The sequence below is a fragment of the Harpia harpyja genome, chromosome 8, assembly GCF_026419915.1.
Source record: "Harpia harpyja isolate bHarHar1 chromosome 8, bHarHar1 primary haplotype, whole genome shotgun sequence".
Lineage (NCBI taxonomy): Eukaryota > Metazoa > Chordata > Aves > Accipitriformes > Accipitridae > Harpia > Harpia harpyja.
In genome coordinates, this window is record NC_068947.1 from 52938999 (window position 1) to 52958723 (window position 19725).

The 19725-nt window shown below is 43.3% G+C and overlaps 2 protein-coding genes across 11 annotated transcripts in view; one reads left to right on the plus strand and one right to left on the minus strand.

Annotated features, from left to right (window-relative positions):
• The window catches only part of LOC128145040 (ephrin type-B receptor 5), an 80041-nt gene extending 63869 nt beyond the window's left edge, over positions 1-16172 (minus strand). For 2 of the 10 annotated variants that reach the window (XM_052794626.1, XM_052794624.1), the window contains exon 1: positions 14043-14390. Coding sequence is in view for 4 of the 10 variants with exons in the window: in XM_052794619.1 (XP_052650579.1) it covers positions 11936-11994; positions 13485-13594 (169 nt within the window). In the remaining 6 variants the exon portion in view is untranslated. The other 8 variants (XM_052794619.1, XM_052794621.1, XM_052794622.1 and 5 more) reach the window with 8 other exon arrangements.
• Positions 15450-19725, plus strand: part of LOC128145042 (trypsin I-P1-like) — a 56057-nt gene continuing 51781 nt past the window's right edge. The window contains exons 1-2 of the mRNA XM_052794637.1: positions 15450-15508; positions 18354-18523. The gene's annotated coding sequence lies outside the window, so the exon portion shown is untranslated. The remainder of the gene's footprint in view (positions 15509-18353; positions 18524-19725) is intronic.

Here is a 19725-nt window from a genome sequence, read left to right on the forward strand (position 1 = left end):
TCCCCTGTTCCCCTGCGCCGCCGGGGGGGGGGGAGGGGGAGAGAACCGGGAGTGGAGTTGAGGCGGGAAGGCGGGAGGGCTGCGGGGAAGCTGTTCTCAGGTTGGGTTTTACTTCCCAATATCCTTGTTTTGATTTGATTGGTAGCAAATTAAATTGATTTTGTTTCTTCCCCAAGTTGAGCCTGTCTTTTGCCCGTGCCCATATGTGGGGAGTGATCCCTCCCTGTGCTTGTCTCGACCCATAAGCCTGCCGTCATATTTTCTTCTCATTCCAGCGGGGCCGGGGTGGGGGGGCAGTGAGCGAGCGGCTGCGTGGTGCTTTGTTACCGGCTGGGCTGAAACCACAGCACCATCCTGTATCTAAACTGTGGCAAACATGAAGTATTTCATGCAGCCAGTATCTCAGCAGCAGTTTGCTTATGCAAATAAAGGACTCCCTCAAAGTTCAAGCACTGTCAGTGACGATACCTGAAGAGCCACAGGGCACTAGTGTTGCTAAACGGGTCAGCATTGAGTCAAAATTGTCTTCCATCAGTGCATGTGTTTTTATTAGAAGGGAAGCAGATTTGCTCCTAGGTTTGTATAGTCACTTATTTTAGAGTACACCAATGGCATATGTCTTGAGCCTTGATGGAGGCGGTCACGCACATGACAAACCTAAGAAGGATCTCCTTAGAATGGACTGCTTTTTGTCTTCTGGGTTTGCCTGGTACTCTGAGACTGATCAAGAACAGTGACAACTAGATAAACTGTATTATTTCTCTGCTGGCCACAGGTTCTGCTGGACCTAAGCGTTAAAGAAAACCCCTTGCTTTCTAATCCTTTTGATTCCACCCATAAGTCTTTAGACAGACCTTCGCTGAAGCATGTTCTAGCTTAGTATGCAGACAATATATAGACACAGATCAGAAAGTAATGCACATTGACCCTATTTCCCTCTGACAGGTACCACCTGCAGAACCTGACATCAAATAGAAGTTAAGCATTCATCTGAACCATGCACCTGTCTGGGTTCTGCAGGAGGAATTCAGGCATGCCTTTAGGATTAAGAAAAAAGCTAGGATTGTTCATGCACTGCACAAGCCTCCTGGAGAAAAGAAGAGGGCCTGACAGGTCCTTCCTCTCCATGCAGGGAATGTAGCTGTTTCTTTGAGTTCTGTGAAAGTAGAGCAAACCAGAGGCAGTAGGAAGAACTGTTAGTCCCATAGCCCCCAATTCCTACAGGAGACCTAAGGGCAGTTCCAAAACTCTATTCCCTAAAAGGTGACAGGAGCTTGATCCACTGCAGAGAGGATGCTCCATCCTGCATTACTTTGTAGAAATCCCAACTCTAATACCAGTCCAAGTATCTCATTCCCAGGAGGCATGGAGGCTAATGGAAACAATGGGGCTGTCAACACAATATAAAAATTGTCAGTTCTTAATTAAGAGCTCCTGACAGCCTTCCTTATTGCAAGAACACTTGTGGTTTTGAATGTGCAGTCAAGAGAATAACAATTCTGCGTGCTTTAGTGCAAACTACATTTCAAAACACAAGAAAGAACACTGAAGCAGATCAAGGTCCATCTAACCCAAGTTTTATCTGTCTCCAGTGCCAGAAGAGGGGGTATTTGGAGACAGCTTGAAAGCCTGGCCTCTATGTGGTCCACTCCCCTCCTATTCCTCCAGCATGCAGAAATACAAGACTAGGGTTGCTAGAGAGTATACCCCAATCCATTCCCCTTAGTATCTCTTTACGAATTTATCTGGTCCCTGTTTTGAACTTGCAACAGATTTGAAAAGATATCTATCCCTATGCAACAAAGTACTTTTACATATTTTAAATTGTTCTACTAACAGAAGCTGAAATCGTAACACTGCCAGATTTTTACTCTTTCTATTCTTCTTAACTGTCCCAAGAACTTTTTCAAATCATCTTGTTTCCTCCCACTGGAACAATGCTTTTTCCTCCATTGTTAACTGACTCCTCTAAGCCTATTTCACAGTAGAAATCATTATATGGGTATAGCCTCCCTCTGCTACACTTGATTCAACAGATTTCCCTCATATTTGTCATACTTCTTCCTCACACAAAGCATCTAGATGCAAAATAAATGCACCTCAAAAATTCTTCAGGGCAGAGTAAATGCTGTACACGTGCAGGCACAGTCTTTCCTCCTCTTGCATGTTTTGCACTAGGACTCAGAACAGCTTAATATCTCTCGGTGAGAAATAGTAAAAAGATAAATGAGCACAACATCTGGGAGAGTCAATAAACTACTATTCCAATTAATTTGTGCTGCACACTGATTCATCACATTTAGGCAGAGTACAAAAAATAGAATTAGTACTTCTCATTCATGATAAATAAGGAACCATGATAGTGTTATAAATCAAGCAAGAGGCCTTCCTCTCTCATTTCCCCCAGTTCTCTCCTACTATAACTACTCCTTCACCACTGAGATGCCCTTGCCACTATGGTCACACATCTCACAAGGTTAAATCTCACAATGCTGTTGTGAAAACCTGTCACTTAATGCCTGTGCAACACTTTGAGCGTGACATAATACTGCCTATCTTCTTTCTTAGACAATAATTACAATAATGGCTATTCATACAAATCTTTCTACACCCCAAACAGGAAGTGAATGGAGGGAGAGCAACAGATAATTTACTGCTCAGAGTTTGAATATTATGAAGTTAATGTGTTTTTCTTCAAAAAAATTATCACTGGGGCACATATAGCAGCACAGGGAAATGTTTAATTAAATATATAAATCATTTCAATAGTTGCTGTATATCCTTTTATCCTCTGTTACTATTTGAGATTATTGTGAATGATTCCAAAATATTTTTAAAATATCTGAGAGTGGAATGTGTATCAAAGCCTTGTGGATTTTTTATGGACCATTCAGTTTATTAGTTTAATTTTGAGAGAAAAGCTAGCTTAAAGGAATTCTTCCTCAACAACTTACTTCATAAAAGATTTCCTCTAGCTGGCTTGATCATTTGTTTCTTACATACTATCTAAATAGGGTTGTGGCTGGGTCTTTTGGGATTCTTTAAGTTTACAACGACAATCCAAAGGTTGATTTTGAATGTTCTCCAAAGAAAGGGATTAATTTCTTTGTTTACCACAGAAACACCAGGAGTCTTGAAGCTGATCTTCCATGCTCTGACTATACATTTCCTAGTGGGATCCAAGTTAAGAACCTCCATAGCCCTTAAAGGGAACAGATGCTTATTTTCATGAATTTTTATTAAGCCTCAGGGCTCAGATAGGGTGCCCAAATTAGAAGCATAATCACTCAGACAAGCTCTACAGTCAGTGGACTGAGCTGAATCATCTTCAGTAGGTACCTAAGATCTGCACTAATTAAAAAAGGGAGATATGGACAGCTAAACAGCCCCTTCCAGATGACTCCTTAGGTGCAGCCTAAAGGTATCTGGGGAGGTTCTGAGCCTCTGTGCTGTCTTCCAACCCATACGGGTGGCCACATTAGCATTTCTTTAGATAAACATAGTGCTTTCCTTTAAATCTCTCTTCTCTGCCCTAACACATATACTTGGCTAGAGAAGCCTCACAGCTTTGCTTGTGATCCCAGTTTATCTTCCTAACCAAAATTCATTCACCGCTACCCTGTGTTTCTGCAGAATCTCCCCATAATGTTTCTGCTATGCCTAACAAGATGGACACGGGTCTCTTGAAACTATTGCAATCTAGAAAATTTTTTATTTTATTAAAGATACAGATTCTTTCTTCCACCTGCTTATTAGGTTCTTGAATTACATGCATATTAAGTACAACAAAGCTCCTTAATAAAATCTCTTCCCACCTCACAAGACTTGACTTAATTGACAATTTTTATAGTGATTCATGTACTTTTCAAAGAAACATTGGTAACTGTACTCAAGTTTCTAACATTAACACCTGGAAGCAAAATCCCAGCTCTAGAATATTAGTAACATTATAGAATGAAAAATGTGAAGAAATGCATTGTTGTGTATGTTATCCATCACTTGCCTGATAGAAAGTCTCCTAAAAAATAACAGGAATTGGAGTGATACAGAAATTACTTCCTTTGAATTCTCATACAGTAAATAAAGGAGACTGCAGAAACAGGGAGAAAAAGAATCAGCACCTGCCCATCACATTTATCTTCTTTGATGGAAAGAGAAGATAACAGCTGTACCTACTGGGTATGGTTTCACTGTGCTTTTATCAATTTTACTCTAATTTCTCAGGAAACTTCTCTCAGTACAACTGTGTACAGATCCTTGCAATGCACTTTTATCTATGTGGAAATAAACACAATGTTTTCAACTTGGAGTATGATTTACCTTTAAGAAGTATACTTTTATCTGCATAAAAGGAAGACATAAGGCTTCACAGAGGAAAAAAATAGGTAATTTACAAGCTCTAGGGCACAGCAGCAAACCCTTCTCAAGCACTGTGTAAAAGGTTGTACTTCCAAAATTCTAAGCACAGAATTTTATGTTTAGGGCATTTGACTTAGGTAGCCCTGAAGATGGCCACATTATTAACTTCTAAGTGAAAAAATTCTGTGGTAGTAAAAATTCTTTGAAAATTGCCATTTCCTTCTCCAGTACAACTGGCAATAGCTAAGTTTAAGTAAACACTTCAAATTTCACAGTAATCTTGTGACAGAACAAGTTTGAAAACAACAAGGAAAGAGATGCATACTATTTTGGCATTAAAAAAGGGAAGGGAAATAAACTTTTTCACAAACAGTATTTAAACAAAGGATGTGTGATGTAAAGAATATGTCCCTAAAATCATGTTCTCATCTACTCAGCAATACTGAACTTGCTTCTTTTTCATCTGAAATCACAGTTTTATTATATACCAAGTTCTGATTGCTGATGGATGATAAAGAGGTCAAGCACAGTGTTATCAATGGCCAGACATGCAATGCCACAAATCAAACAAATAACCTTGACATTTGCTGACCAAGTCTGTGAGAGCATCTGCAAATCTGCATAGACAAACCAAGCACAGAGCTGCAAAAGGGCCTTAAAGGCACTGTCAGGATGCTGGAAAAGAAATCAAGGGCCTGAAGGGTTGAGTGGGGGGAAAAGTCAGAGTGGCTTGCAAAAGTAAGATATGGATAAGCCTAAGAAAATGTATGTTTTATACTAATGCTGTTTCCCATTTTAAATTAAGAATGTAGCCTTACATGGCATGGCTAGAAATGTATGAACAAAGATCTATGCACAAACACTCAAAATATACGATGGAGGGTAAAAACCAAACTGAGAATACCTTTCTTAAACTGCTCTTTGTGGACAAAAGTTTGCAAAGCCCTTTAGCCCTTTAGATTTTCTTCAGCTGCAGTAAAGAATCCTCATTTTTTTGGTAAAAATATACTTACTGACTTCATATCTAATTTTGGTTTTGACTTTATGAGGGTTTTAGAGTAAGGAATATTTAGCATAAGCAGAAAATGCATGCTATTCATATTCACAGTATCCAAACTTATGCTGTCCATTAGGAGGTAGTGGCAGCACTGACAGTCGGTTAAAAGATAATGTTCCTCTTCTATGGAAATTCCCTGCATTTTGAAATCGCGTTTCATTGCATGAGAGAAACTGACATCTCCAAAACAGACTGCAGAAAGAACTAATAATATTAAAACATCTTCATTTAAGTGCTGCTCTTTTTATTAACCTCCTTTCTGGCTTCAAGGAGGCAACTTGGGTTTTCAGAGAATGTGCTTCTTGATTTAAAGATTAATTATAACTACTTTTTTCCATTTTAATCAGTTTCACAGCCTTGGGCTGTCATAGAGCTTAGTTCTCAAATTGTTGGCTGCATGCATTTGCGGATAGAGGCTACTTTTATTTGTAAAACTATTTAATTATTAACATTATTTATCATCACCATTTTTATTCCTGTTAAGAGAAGCAAGGAAAGAATGCTTCTTTGTAAAACAACAAGGCAGAAAAGCACTGAAGCACAGTCGCTTTACTGACTTGTTAATTGCCCTGATCTTGCTATCCAAACCTCCCCCAGCCCCACTCCATGCAGTCGATTACCAGCTAGCTTCCATCCAGTTATACCCCCACCCCTATTGCAAATATCAGCTTTCAAGTTCGTAGGGTTGCCCTAACAGAGGCCTGTAATGTAACATATTCCCTGAATGGAAGTGGGAATAAGAAATTATCTTCAGTCAAGACGATTCCCTTAAATTTTGCTGACTGCACGAACAGGCTATACAGTACACAAGCTTTAGCTCCAGCATGTAAATTAGAGCGTTTGATGTGGAAATACATGCACAAAACTAGGAAGCTATGAGGGAGAGAGAAAATGGCTCAGAGAAGAGTTCTACTACAGTTTTCATCCTTACATGACCACTGTTTGCCTAGATGGGAATTCTGACTGTTCCACCATTAGTTTGAGCCTCATGTTCCCACTATGCACTAAAACACTACAAAATAATCCTGCACTGCACTGACCATACTCCGCAGAACTGCACAGCAACACTAACCAGTCTGTCTATAACCATTTTTGCAGAAGGTGTTACTGCACTGTGCAGTAACAAGCAACTAGGGAGCTACCTTGGTAGCAATCGCTCAAGGCACAGTAAGAACAGAGAGACAGGAACTATGAGACCTAGAACTTATTCTGGGAAAACTTTAAGAAAATAGCTGATTTCTCCAGTTTTGCCCTCTTCAGTTCCAGTCTCCAAATCCATAATCTTCATTCAGACTCAGTCTCCTTCCCTCACATTACCTTGGTCTCACTGTTAAAAAGACTGAACTAAGCAACAAGAACAGACAATATAAGGATCCTATTCAACTTCAGAAACATCTGACTTGGTCATTAACACTAAGTTTTACCTTTTGTCAATGATACATAGATATTTATTTAGAGGACAACATTAATGATTCATGCTGGTTCAAGGCTTAGACCAAGCTCTAACTTTGGTTCTGGGAGTCAGGTTGCCCAAAATTGGCTCTTGTCTAGGAAACAGTTGCGAGAGCAATGAGGCAGAAATGGCAGCTTGAAGAAGAGAAGTGAGATCAAGGCTGCAAAGAAGAGAGAGATGATCTGAAAGGGAATGACTGGGTGGAACAATTACCTGAGTTCAGTGAAGCATCATAGGGAGCCCGGGTGCAGTGAAAGCGGGTTAGAGCCCCACCAAAAATTTGAATTTGCCACTGGCAGAGCCTGCAGAGCAGCCAGTCCCATTCTCAGGTCCTTCCCTCCTCCTCCATCCTGCATTTCCAGTTCGTTGTTTCCACCCTCAGGAAATAGGAACCTAACGTGCCACTAATAAATACTTCAGCAGAACAGAAAAAGTCTTAAGAGGAAAAGGGAAGGCCAAGCACGTTACAGTAGAAAGATACTTCAGGCTCATAGCATCTCTTTCTAATGCATGTTTGTATTATTTTTCATGCCAGAAATGAAAGCAATAATATATAAATCTCAGAGCTCATCCTGCCTCTCTGTGTCTCAAACGTTTATTTGTATTTCAGTGTGGATGCTGGGGCTCACTGCTCTTGTTACAGCCATGCTCAACTTCAAACCAAAGGATTACACGAAAAATGGAGCAAGTACAACACACCACTTTTTTCCTTGGATACCAACCAGTCTTGGTTGTAACACAGCAGATCCAAGATGCATTTTCTGTTGGGAAGGTAGTCCCTCCCCAGTTGCTGGTGAGACTGTAATAATAGAAACTAAAAGAGGGGGTTGGGCATCTTTATTTAGACAACATCTGGCCTACAGTCCCCTGTCAACTGCAGGATTTTTGTCTGCATATTCCTTTAAGCTTTCCTAGTTATATTTTTAAATTACATAAGCAATAGGGTTTCCATGACTTCCTATAATCTACTTAGACCCTTGCTGGAAGAAAACATGCCTTAACACTGAACCTGAAATCATCTACTTCAGGCAATTTGAGCCAGCCCTTTTACTTTAGCCACATTGCCTAGGTTCCTGTCAATAGTCTCCCAGGTACTACAGGTACTCCAGAGCAACCCTTTTTCAGTCATCATTAAGCCAGTTCTTTTCAATACCATGCCAAAAATTCCCTGCAGTCTCCTAATCACTTCTGTTGCTCTTCACTGAGCTCCCAGTTCCTCAGTGCTGTGGCAGACAAGTTCACACAGTCAAATACAAATAGCCCATGTGCATTTGAATTAGTGCCATAAAGTCAGGGATTGTCCAATTTCAACACCACAGGTTCAGAAGCACAAGAGAAAATACAGGAGAAAACACTGGGTTGATCTGCTATGATCTGGGGGGGAAAAAGCAAAGCCTTTTTCAAAAGAATCACCTAAAAATGTTAAAATAACCTTGTGAGGTTTTAGGGCAAGTTCCCCCTTCCCACTCTGATTTCTATCCACACAACTCTGTAATGCTCTTAGACACAGTGGGCTGGTACTGACGAGCTGACAGTCAAGAGAAGCAAGACAGGTAAAACAATTCAATGAGCCTATTCTGATCCTTTCAATTAGAGTTGTCCAGTAGGTGTTATTTTACTAAAGAGAGTAAATCTTGCTTTAGCTTAATTCTTTTAAAGAATTGAACATTTTTATTTTTACTCTGTTTCCACAGACTGATTTGTTTACTTTACACCCTGTCACCACACACACTCTTTTGGGGGTAATTCATTAGACAGAGTCAAAAGAATCTATTTAGGAAACATTTTTTTAAGCCATTCTCTTCGGGTAACAGGGATCTAGTCACTAATTTGATTTCCTTAGTTGCAGCAACCTGCAGCTGAGACCATCCAGAGACACTTCTAATTCAAGATGCGTAAAATTATCCATGAGAAACATGCAATTGTCAACATGATTCTTCCAGGCAGCGTTAGAAGGACTTTTGACTGAAACAAGGAGCACAAGTCATGCATCATTCCCATTACGTTATTTCACCAAATGTCTTTCTGGTGTTCAGCCTGGGGCCCTGAGCAAAGAGGTGCTACAGTAAGGCTCCAAAAGAAAACTAATTACTCTTCAGCATCTGACTCCACATACGTGTCCCAGCAGAACACAACACCAAGATACATGCATACTACAGAAAATTCCCTCTGTCAAGCCTCTATCTGTCTGCTAGATTTTAACAAACCACTGATTTATACTCAGGTCAGCACAATTTGTTCTCAGATCATGTTGTACTGCACCTTTACTGATTTCTAACATGCTTAGATACTGGAGGAGAAGGCCACTAAGATCTCTCTGCACTAGTAATTAAATGAACATTCCTCATCAGACCTACTCCATTCCTGATACCATAATGATGGCGGTGGTAACTGCTGATATGGTGGCCCCTTTATGAACAACACATGGTCCAAACGGGATTAGCAAACTCACTGAAAAGTGAAAATGCCAGTACATATTTGCATTCCCATTGCTGCTGGCATCAGCTCAAAGCCTACTGACATTAGCAAGGGAAGGGACCAGCTGAGAGACAACTGCAGGCAAGCATCTCAATCCAGCTGTGCTTCCAGCAGCTTCTTCCTGGCTCAAAACCAAGAAGGAATAATTTCAAACATCTTCCTGGTGCAGAAAGCATTTCAGATTCTTCTTACTGGAATCAAATTGATCCTAGCCGTGAGTGAAACAACATTTGGAAATTCAGTTTTATAAACAGTCTAATTTGAATTTCCAAATTGAAATTTTTCAAAACCTGCCAGAAATCTCCACAACAATATCCCTCTTGTGTCATCCCACCCTCTTCTTAAAGAATAGTTAGGAAGATAAGAGCGTTCTGCCAAGGAACCCTGCTTCCATTTGTAGACATCCTCAGGATCTGAGAGAACCTGTGGTAAGCCTGATGCTAAAGGCCTCCACACAGGCGTCTGTATCCTACACACTGTCTCTGAAGTGGTCAGCTGGGCCAAATAGATTCATACCACGTGAGTGTTTTACAGTAAGTGGGAGAGAGATCAGGTCATTTAGGGAGCTTTGAAAGCTTTACAGTAACTTGGAGGAACATCGGTATGCTAAAACAGAAATAAGTTACAAAGAGTCAGTAGTCCTCAATCTCTAGCTTCTAGGGTTTAATTACATGATTTAGACACATTGGATATTTTCCAGAGACATGGCACAGAGAAAAAAAACTGCACTTGGAAACTGCAGAATCAGCAGAGGAATCATTTACTTGGCAAGCTTGGGAAGAAAAAAAAAAGAAGCAGCCTGTCTGAAAATGAAGTCATGTATGTTTCAATATACAGGTCTGGGCTTGTGAGAATTTCCATCCTAAGGTGAACCAAGACCTTAAGGATCCAGCCTTCATATGTAAGGCTATAGTTTTCAGACTGGATAGGCTGTGTTCTCATAGTATCCAGCATCTTCTCTACCCCCACGACAGCACTTTTTTTCTCCTCTTTAACTGTTGTGTGCATACATGGGCATGTGCGTGTATGCATGCATATGAGAGAGTGTGTGCGCACGTGAAACACTTCAACAAAAATTTGCTTGACAAGCAAGCCCTGAGTAGTAGAATGCACAGGGGCCTCTGAAGGCGTGGAAAATTGAACCAGTGACTGGAAGAGCTTGACTTCCAAAGCTGCTGCTTTTCTCAGAAGTGGTCTCAAGAGCAATCTTCAAGTAGCAGCTCCGCGACAGGAGCATCAGCCTGCTCCACGGTGACTTTTTAAGAGGCAAGACTGCGTCTTCTGTATAAAATATTGTGCTAGTACCTCCATAAAGTACACACTTTTTTTAAATACCACATGTATTAATAGTACACTTAAAATAAAATACTATTCCTGGTGGCAGAGGAATATGTCTTAAAAGCACAACACAAGCTTCTGAGAAGAAAGTACTAGTGTAGTTCTTTATGAAGTTTAAAACTCCTTGTATAAATCAAATGTGAGAAGAGTGACAACATGAAATGGCATTTTCTTACTCAGCAGATTTGCTGCTCACATGTGAGAGTACCATGGCTGACATGAGTAATTAAGGAGTTTTTTTCTTTTGGGGGTCTGTTTATGTAGCACAGCTGGCACCAGTCAAGACAGAGAGCTAGTCTGCTGCTGTACAACATCTACAGAATTATTTACAAAATCCACGTAAGTTATACTTGGGCACACTCCCTGAAGTCCACGACACTGCATGGTTGCCAAAGAGACTAAATATGGAGAGAAGAGGGATGTACAGTCAACGACTTAACAGGCAGAAGCTAAGTGATAAGGTTGCAAAGAGCTGGAAAACTGCTGAATTTGTGGAATTAGTAGCTGGAAAAAGTATGTTAACTGTATTGCTGTAAGATTATATAAAACTTCCTAACAAAATACAAATTTTCCTTTTTTTAAACAGTAAGATATAACAGTAATACAATATTAAAGCAGGTTTAAGAAAAAACATGAGAAAATAATGACAAAATTGTAGGAGCCTCATCAGATTCCTCCTAAAGCTTTAATCAACTTTTCTCTTCATAGAAATGAGTCTTTTAGCTTTTTGAAAAAAATCATTATATGTTTATGACTGAGAACAGCCAATCTGCGATATTCTTAACAAACACTTTTTCACAATAGCACCTTTTCTGGGTGATATTGCCATCCTTTTTGGTGGCTAAACCACATTGTAAAGGTCTAGCTTGACCATACATACCAGTTTCTACTTCTTCCATCTTCTATTGTTTGTGCATGCAGCAAACATATGCAACATGGCCACAGAAATGAGAAATAAAAATAAACTGCGCAACCTTAAATGTGTTCTAAAAATACTTTGCACTCATCTGTAGGGACTTTAGGAGAACGTTCCACACAGGGGCTGCTGAGGGATAATTCATGGATAACAAGGGAAAGCGGGTTTTAGGGGGAGCAGACCTATAGAGGGAAGCATTCCTGAAGCCAGAGGAAAAGCATGCATAAATCTCATAACAGTGCAGGTATCCAGGGAAGGAGAGTTGACCACAAAGAAGCTCTATCTTAATGGAGGCACACAAAGTAAGGGGGGAGAAACTGTAGTGATCTCTTACATGATTCTCTGCATATGGCACATGCAGTATCAAAGGGGAGAAGGGGGAGACATCTGCACCTGGGCACAAAGGGGAATGTACACAGTGAATTTGTATACGCATAAACATGACAATTCTCAATGGACTGAAGGATCAGCTCTCTTGTCAGACACATCTGCTGGCAGCCTATGGGAGCATGCTGGGGAATAAGCAGCTGTCTCCTTGGAGCCACCAGCTGCCTTTCCCCCCAAAAGCATTCACACTGTGTCACTGGTCAGCCTGCAAGTCAAATACAGAAGGTGAAGACAGTAGCAGACTTGGGCAAAAGAAAAGAGAGGAGACATCCCTCCCCCATCCCCCTCCAAAACCAGTCTCTATAACCCAAGCTGTTCTCGCCACAGATAACAGCTTGGAAAAGCTGAGAACCTCAGAACAAAGCAAGAAAACATGCCTTTCTGCAGGGTTTTGGCATACAAACTCCAGTGCCCCAAAGTAATGGTATTTCCAAGTATCAAAACACATGGCCATACAAACAATTCCATGAGGCTCAGTGCAAGTGCAACAAAATCAAATAGAGAACCCAGAAGACAAGAAAAAACATTTTAGTGGCTAAAGGGGCACGCATACATGTCAAGGAATTAAAAACTGCATGTGTAATTTGGCTAAAAGGACATACGTGCAAAAGGCAGTAAAGGAAAGGATGCAATTACATGCAGTTATCGGAGGCTTGCCAAAACACTAGCAAAATAAACTGAAGTGGTGCAAGGTGTTGAATTTAGGGAATTAATTTCTAGAGAAAAACAGATTTTTTTTTTCAGCACAGAGATCGGGTAACATCAAAGAAAAAGGATTATTAGATTGTGGATTATTTCTTCCTTTCCTGCTCCCAAAGGAACCTCAGCACTGGAATGATTTCAAACTGGGAATGAAGAAAGACCTAAAAATACTCACTAAATCTTGTATTAGTGGCTTGGGGCAGGTGGATCAGCTGTGACTAAACAAGAGGTGCACCAACACCCAGTTTCCATGTTTCTGGTTAGAACCTACATAACAAGGAAGAAGGGAGCCTCCCTTGTTCATCCCAGCCCAGGCTGCAGACCTGTCTCTGTAACAGATGTGTCTGGTGGCAGCTACTCTTCCTACTGTCTTGACTTTGTTGTTTCCATTTGGCCTCTCACTCCCCTTCCTCATCACTCTCCTTCCTCATCAATCTGCATGACTTAATATCACTGCTGATGAAGGATGGCCCTTGGGACATTTGCTTCCCCATCTTTACTGTCTTATTTCTAGAACTTGTGGGGGAGGCAGGTGATATTCACTCTTCTCCCCAGCCGAACGAGTGTGGTAATAGTAAGAGAAACTTCAGAGTAAGTGAAATCATCTCAGTGGATCCGTGAAAGGCAAATTTAAAATTACCCATCACAACAGCCCCTCCCACATTCACCGATTTATTTAGCATGGATAGTAGTAACTTGCATCATCTCCTTGAAAAATAGGTTAACATGGCTTTTCTCTGCCACGAGCACTCATACAGCCATCTGTCCCCCACAAGAACATTAAACAACCCTACCCACAGAGAAGGCCACAAAGCCTTCCTTGTGTCGTTCCACGAGGATGGGGAACCTGCACCAGCACACATCTACCCCTGCCTTCCTGCTCCAGGGACTTCAAAGGCAGCATTTAACTATGGCTCTTCAAGGAGCTGGGGAGAGAGAGAGAGAGAGAAACACCACGCATAGGAGCGGACCAAAGACACCATGCATGTGTGGAAGACACCCGGGCTTGAGAGCAATTTCCGTGAGCAGAGAAACCGCGACCCGATTTCGCAGCTTTTCCCTCCGTGCTGGCACACGGCACCTGACAGGAGGGGGGTGCGCTCGGGGGAGGGTCTCTCTGGGCACTCCGGGTCCCAGTAACACAGACAGGGGACACCGGGAGAGAACACCCACAACCTTAGGAGTTTTAATCCCTTCCAGAAGTAGTACTCTCTTCTTTTGTGCGCCCCCCGACAGCCCCCCACCCGATGCCAGAGACCCGAGGATCTCCTCGGCCGCGGCTCTTCTCCTCAGACCTCCTCGGCCAGGCTCACAACGCCCTTCCCCGCCGGCCCGCTCGCCCGCCACAATACCTTCTGCAGGACTCCAGCAACACCCCCTTCACTTCCCAGCATTACTCGAGCAGTTTTCGCAGGAGCCCTTCCCGCTAGAGCCGTGCCGACCGGCCTCCCGCCATCAGAAAAGTTGGACAAAGGCCGTTTTCACCGCGTCGGCCACACCATCTCGACGGGCAAGCGCCAAGTCCCGCTCGCTCCGCACCCACTGCCGCTTTGTCCCCCGGCCCCGGGCACAGCCCCCGGCCCTCGATCGATGCCTTCAACAGGTCGGATGCTTGCGAGCGGTCCCGATCCTCGCGCTCCTCTCCAGGCCCTTCCCCGGGAACGGATTTTTCTCTTCCCCCCCCGCCGTCCCCCGCCCCGGATCCCTGTCCTACAGCAGTCTCTCTTCCTCCCGCTTCCCGGGATCTGCCTCGTCCCTTTCTCCGGGCTCCTCTCTCTCGCTCTCCTGCTCTCCCCCCTCCCCTCCTCGCCGTGCCCCTCCTCCTCCCCCCGCCCCCGACCTGCTTTCCTTTGCAGAGGCCCAGCCTAGCGCAGCTGCACGCGACGGCAAATGGGGGTGGGGGCGCAGGCAGATCCCACAGTGGGAGGCGGCGGCGGCCCCTCCTGTCACATCCGCGGCGGTCACCGTCCCCTGTCCCGCCGCCGGCGGCCCCCTCGTCCCCCGCCGCCGCGGGCTGCCCGCTGCCGGCCGCCGGGGCCAGCAGGGATGGATGGAGCGGGGCGCGCAGCCGCCCCTCCCTCCCAGCCGCTCGGCTGGGCGGGCCACTGGGCGGCACCGGGGTCCGTCCCCGAGTCAAGGCTTGGCGGCTCAGGCTCCCTTCCCGCCTCGCCCACCCAGCGTCCGTCAGAGAGGGGCTCTCCGAATGGGTCTTCCCTCGCCACAGCGCCGGAGCTGCGGGCGCGGCCCGCGCCTTGCCCACCCCGCTGCCTCGCTGCGGCCGGGCTTGCTGTGGGGACGCCCGAGCGTGATGGCCGGCGGGCCCCCCACCCCGCCCCGCCAGGTTCCCGCCGGAAGGTACAGTGTGGGAGTAGGGGAGTAACGGCCCGAACTACCGAGCCTTGGTCAGTCTCCCTTGGCGTCGTTGAAATCCACGTTGCTCTGTGGCGTCCGCTGTTGTTCTGTGGCAACCTGGCTTAACGTTAGCATGTATGTGCTGACTTGCACGCCGCTTCCAGATGCTCGAGATCGTATGTCACAGAGGCCAGGTGCCTCCTTGATTCCAGGTACTAACAAACCTCAACTCAACCAGCAATGGCATGGGTGAATAAACCGGGGTTCCTCCATTCTCCCAAAGGAGAACCTTGGCTTCCAGTGTAGAGACAAAGGACTGGAAGCATCTTTCTGGGGCACTCCTGTCTCCTGTTAGTGCAAGAACAAGAGTCTACCTGCTCAATCTACAGATGTCACTGGGCTGATGACGGACAAATGCTAGAGGATGAGGCATGCTGCATAAGCCGCTGATTGTACCTACCATTCGGTGAGTTACACGGACAAGTGGCTGAAAATGAGGGTGCTGTGAGCTACAGTGCAAGCAGAGCGTCCCCATTAGGACTGAACAGAAAATATATCAAAACTCAGTGGCTTACAATTCACAAATACTTCTGCGATAACACAGAGCAGAATTTTGGGCTTCTGCTGCCAAAGTAACTTCCTTTGGTTTCAAGTATGAGCTTCACATTACATACAATATAAAGTGACCATGATTCCCTTCCGTGTAAAACGCTGGTACACATACAAAAGCACCAATGCACATTGGACACCCCACTGCATGATAAAATGTATAAACTTCTGCTTAAAAGAAGTACTATCAGCAGATAGTGCCACATCTCAGAGTTCAAAAAGCCATGGCTAGTTTCCACACAGCACAGCCTTTTCTAGCAGTTCTGTATATATGCGGAATAACACAAATACCTACCTCTTCCCAGACAGCATAGTTTCTTAATCCTCTCTGTGGGGTTTTCCAGACACCAATTACAACAGACCTCTTTCCTTCCAACTCCCGCCCCGGCCTGATTCTAAAAGAAATTGACTTCAGGAGAAATTGCAGGTAATCAGCTCCTCTTGGAATCTGGTCCTTACTCAGTTCGGTAGCAAATTTTTGCACATACGTTTTCCTTTCTTCCTCGTTGTAGTATAGGAGGAGCGTCTGGCTCCTAGAAAGGAGCAGTGGGACTGTACCATTGCACCGGGGGCCTAGAAGAGGTTAACTAGCTGCTTTGTTCAATAGCTGCAGAAACACTTCCACCCCTTTGTGGTAATGGAATATTCCCCCCCCCCCCCCCCCCCCCCCCCCCCGCGCCTTGTGGAATGAAAGCCAAGAATGAGCGAGGTGCTACTCTGAACGGGGAAGTTTCGCAAAAGTTCCTGTGCTACAGGGACGCACGCGTGCACGGGCAACATCCAAACCCTGTTTAAAATTCACTTGGTGGAAGGCAAGACGACAGACAGTCAATCCTTTACTAGGGATTAATTTTAAGGCAGAGTTTAAATGTTCTTTCTTCAGTGCTGCAGCATTTTGCAATGCATGCATTTATATCTTCAGAATGTAAGCAATCACACGCAGACATGACAGAAGCAGAGAAACAAAAGCTCTCCATCCCAGACTGCCACGGATGGATCGGATTCTCAGGTCAATCTTAAATGTGAGAAAACCAGCGTACCTGATGCAACAGTGTGGCTGCATGATACAGATCAGTGGTCTCCAAAATGGGGTGCATGTACCCCAAGGGGTGTGCAAGACGACCCATTGGGGTGCAGGAATAAAACATTAGAGCTTCAGTAGTACATGTATATAATTTGTAAATAAGTAAATGTATGTATATTGGGGGTGTATGCTAAAGGTTTTAACCAATAGGGGGTACATGATCAAAAAAGTTTGGAGACCACTGATGTAGACAATCATGTGCTCCAGCTTACATAGACAGACATTGATTTTATAGACACAGAATTCCACACAATAGTGAGTTGCAAATATCCAGACGCACAAACAGATCTCATAATATTTAAAGCAAAAGAAGAAGGTGCAGTTATTAAAACAATGGTCACAATAGCAAAGCGTAATTCATTTCATAAATAATCTCCTCACTGTGTGAAACCTGTTAGGTCTTGAAGAGAAAAGAGTTGGAATGTGCAGGGCAGACCACACAAACCAAAGAGAAGAAAACCACCCATGACAGAATAGCTGAGGAGGATAAAAGGGAGGGGTGAGGCTAAGACAAGGGGAATAGAGTTTCAAAGGAAAAAGAGAGAAAAAGGAGGATAAGAGTGAGAGAGGTGGAAGACAGAGGTAGAGAAAGCAAGATAGATACACACAGAGTAACTATGAAAGACAGACAAGGAAAGAAAGGGATGCGAAGAAGAAAGGGAGGAGCTGGGAATAGCAAATAGAAGAGCAGGCGGGGAAAGAGTAAGAAGGGTACTATTTATACATGAGAGGACATGTTTGACAAGCAGTTTTGAAGCAGAACTGTTTTCAGTGGATAAAATCTTCAAGAAGATTTTTTCAAGGGCAGATTTATCACTTCAATAGTCTAAAATAGCACATTTCCTTCCCAGATTTCTGAAGAATAATCATACAGATCAGTAGATTAAAACCTTATAATACCCTTCTGGATACCATATATTATGGTCTTATTTTGTTTGTTGATGTGTTTGGTGAAGTACAAAGGTATTTTCTCCCTAAGAAAGCCCAGCATAGAAAAAGAAGAAGCTTACAGAAAATTAATAAGAGGTAAGTGAAGAGAATTTAGGGAAGCTCAGAACTGCAAGAGGACTGAGGGGCAGCCCAAGATGGAGTGTGAAAGACCAGACCCTGCAGTTTCACAGTCTCTACACTGGCTCTTGGTAGCCATTAGTATACAGTAATGCATTTTTTTATTTATTTTTTAATCTTTGTCACAAATAAGGAGATTTTCTACAAGCAAGGAGGCTTCTTATGGGTTTCAGTTCTCCCTTGAAATAAGCTGCATGTTTCTGCTTACGGAGCAGACTTGTTCGCTGCTTTGTTCCTTCTTTGCCATCACTCACTTCTGCTTAGAGCATTGTTTCCTAAGCTTTGATGGAAATAAATCTAAACCAGAGAGGGGAAAAAACCCAATCTACATTAGCTGAATATGCACCCACCTGTATTTTTAATTACTATTGCTATTAAGTACGTGTATCAGTTGAAATTATGAAAATTCCCTTCCTTAACTATTATATCAACCAGTCTTTATAGTATGACAGTGTATTAGCTTTGTTAATGTATATATTAGTTCACATTATACACTGTATTGTTATGAGGTAGTGAAATTTTACTGAAGACGTTTGTATTGTTTCTCCAGGTTCCAAGTAGAAGAACCTAAAGGACAGCCCAGTCTTGGAAATAAGGACTTTGCTTCTCGGAAGCTTGCTTTGTCCATGAAGGATAAAGGATACCCCCTGGACAACCAAGATAACACCAGCATCCTAGCCCATGACTTTGAAACCCTCCCAGCATCATCTGGTATCATAGGTAAGCATAGCTATAGCAGCTCCAGGGACATCTGGATCGATAGAAAAGCAGCAAGAATGCTGCAAAAATGTAGTTGCTTTGCAGAGTTTTACTATGATTAGTAATCAGTAGTGTGGGTATTAGTGATTAGTCAAATTGTGTAGTACCTGAACGTTTGAAGGGTATAAGAATCATGTGTAAAACCACATTCGGGTTGCCCCAGTTTGGCTGGGACACCTCATGCGCATGAATTAATATTTACCCTTGTAATTCTATACTTTGCATCCTAACCTCCCTCCTCAATTGGCACGGGCCAGTTGCAAATTTTCATGACAGTCTTGAAGGTGAAAGAACAGCTAGACTTGTGCCAGTTCACTGGAGCTACAATCTAAATGTCTGTTAATCTATCCATTTTCTAGCAGTCTGCCTATACAATCCAAGCATTTTGACACACACATCACACAGATTGAGTGCTAGTGTTCATAATGCTAACACCCAGAAGGAAAACCAGTCATTTATGCTGTGGTCCAGGATTTGGGGAACATTTAAAAGGAGAAGTAGCTGCCTGGAAATCCATGACTGGTTTTACAATAAGCCTAGTTCCATGCTGGGACTGGGCACTTTGGGTATATTCAGTCAATTCTGTGTAGACCTGCAATCCAGCTGGGTAAGTTCAATACTGGCTGCTAGCTTTTTACCTGAATGCCCAGACCTAGTAAATTAATTTGAAGCTTACTGGGACATGAGACACTACAGGGTTTCTGAAGCTGCCAAAGGGGGGGGGGGGGGGGGGGGGGGGGGGATTCATGACCCCTACAGCCATGACTCAGGAACAGAAACGTGCAGCCATAAGTGAAAGAGATGTTTATTTATCTTGTGCATGTTGTTACTAAAGTCCTACTAACTCCCTAGAAAGTATGAATGTATCAGTATATCTCTTATAAAGGTGTGTATATCTCTTATAAATGTGTATACACCTCTGGCAATCTTCTCCGTATTCTATCAAGCACCTGAGACTAGCCTTTTCTATCTGCTGATCCATGTCGATCCATGTTCCAAGCTTCACTCACTTCCTTTGGAGGTATGCTGTGACCCCAGTTCTTGACCAAGCATGAGATTTCTAATTTCTGCTGGATTTGAGAACAACAGGAACTGCAAAGTCTTGTTGGAATAGCGTAGACAAAGTACCACTGTACTTTTTTCAGTATTGTCTGTTTGACTTG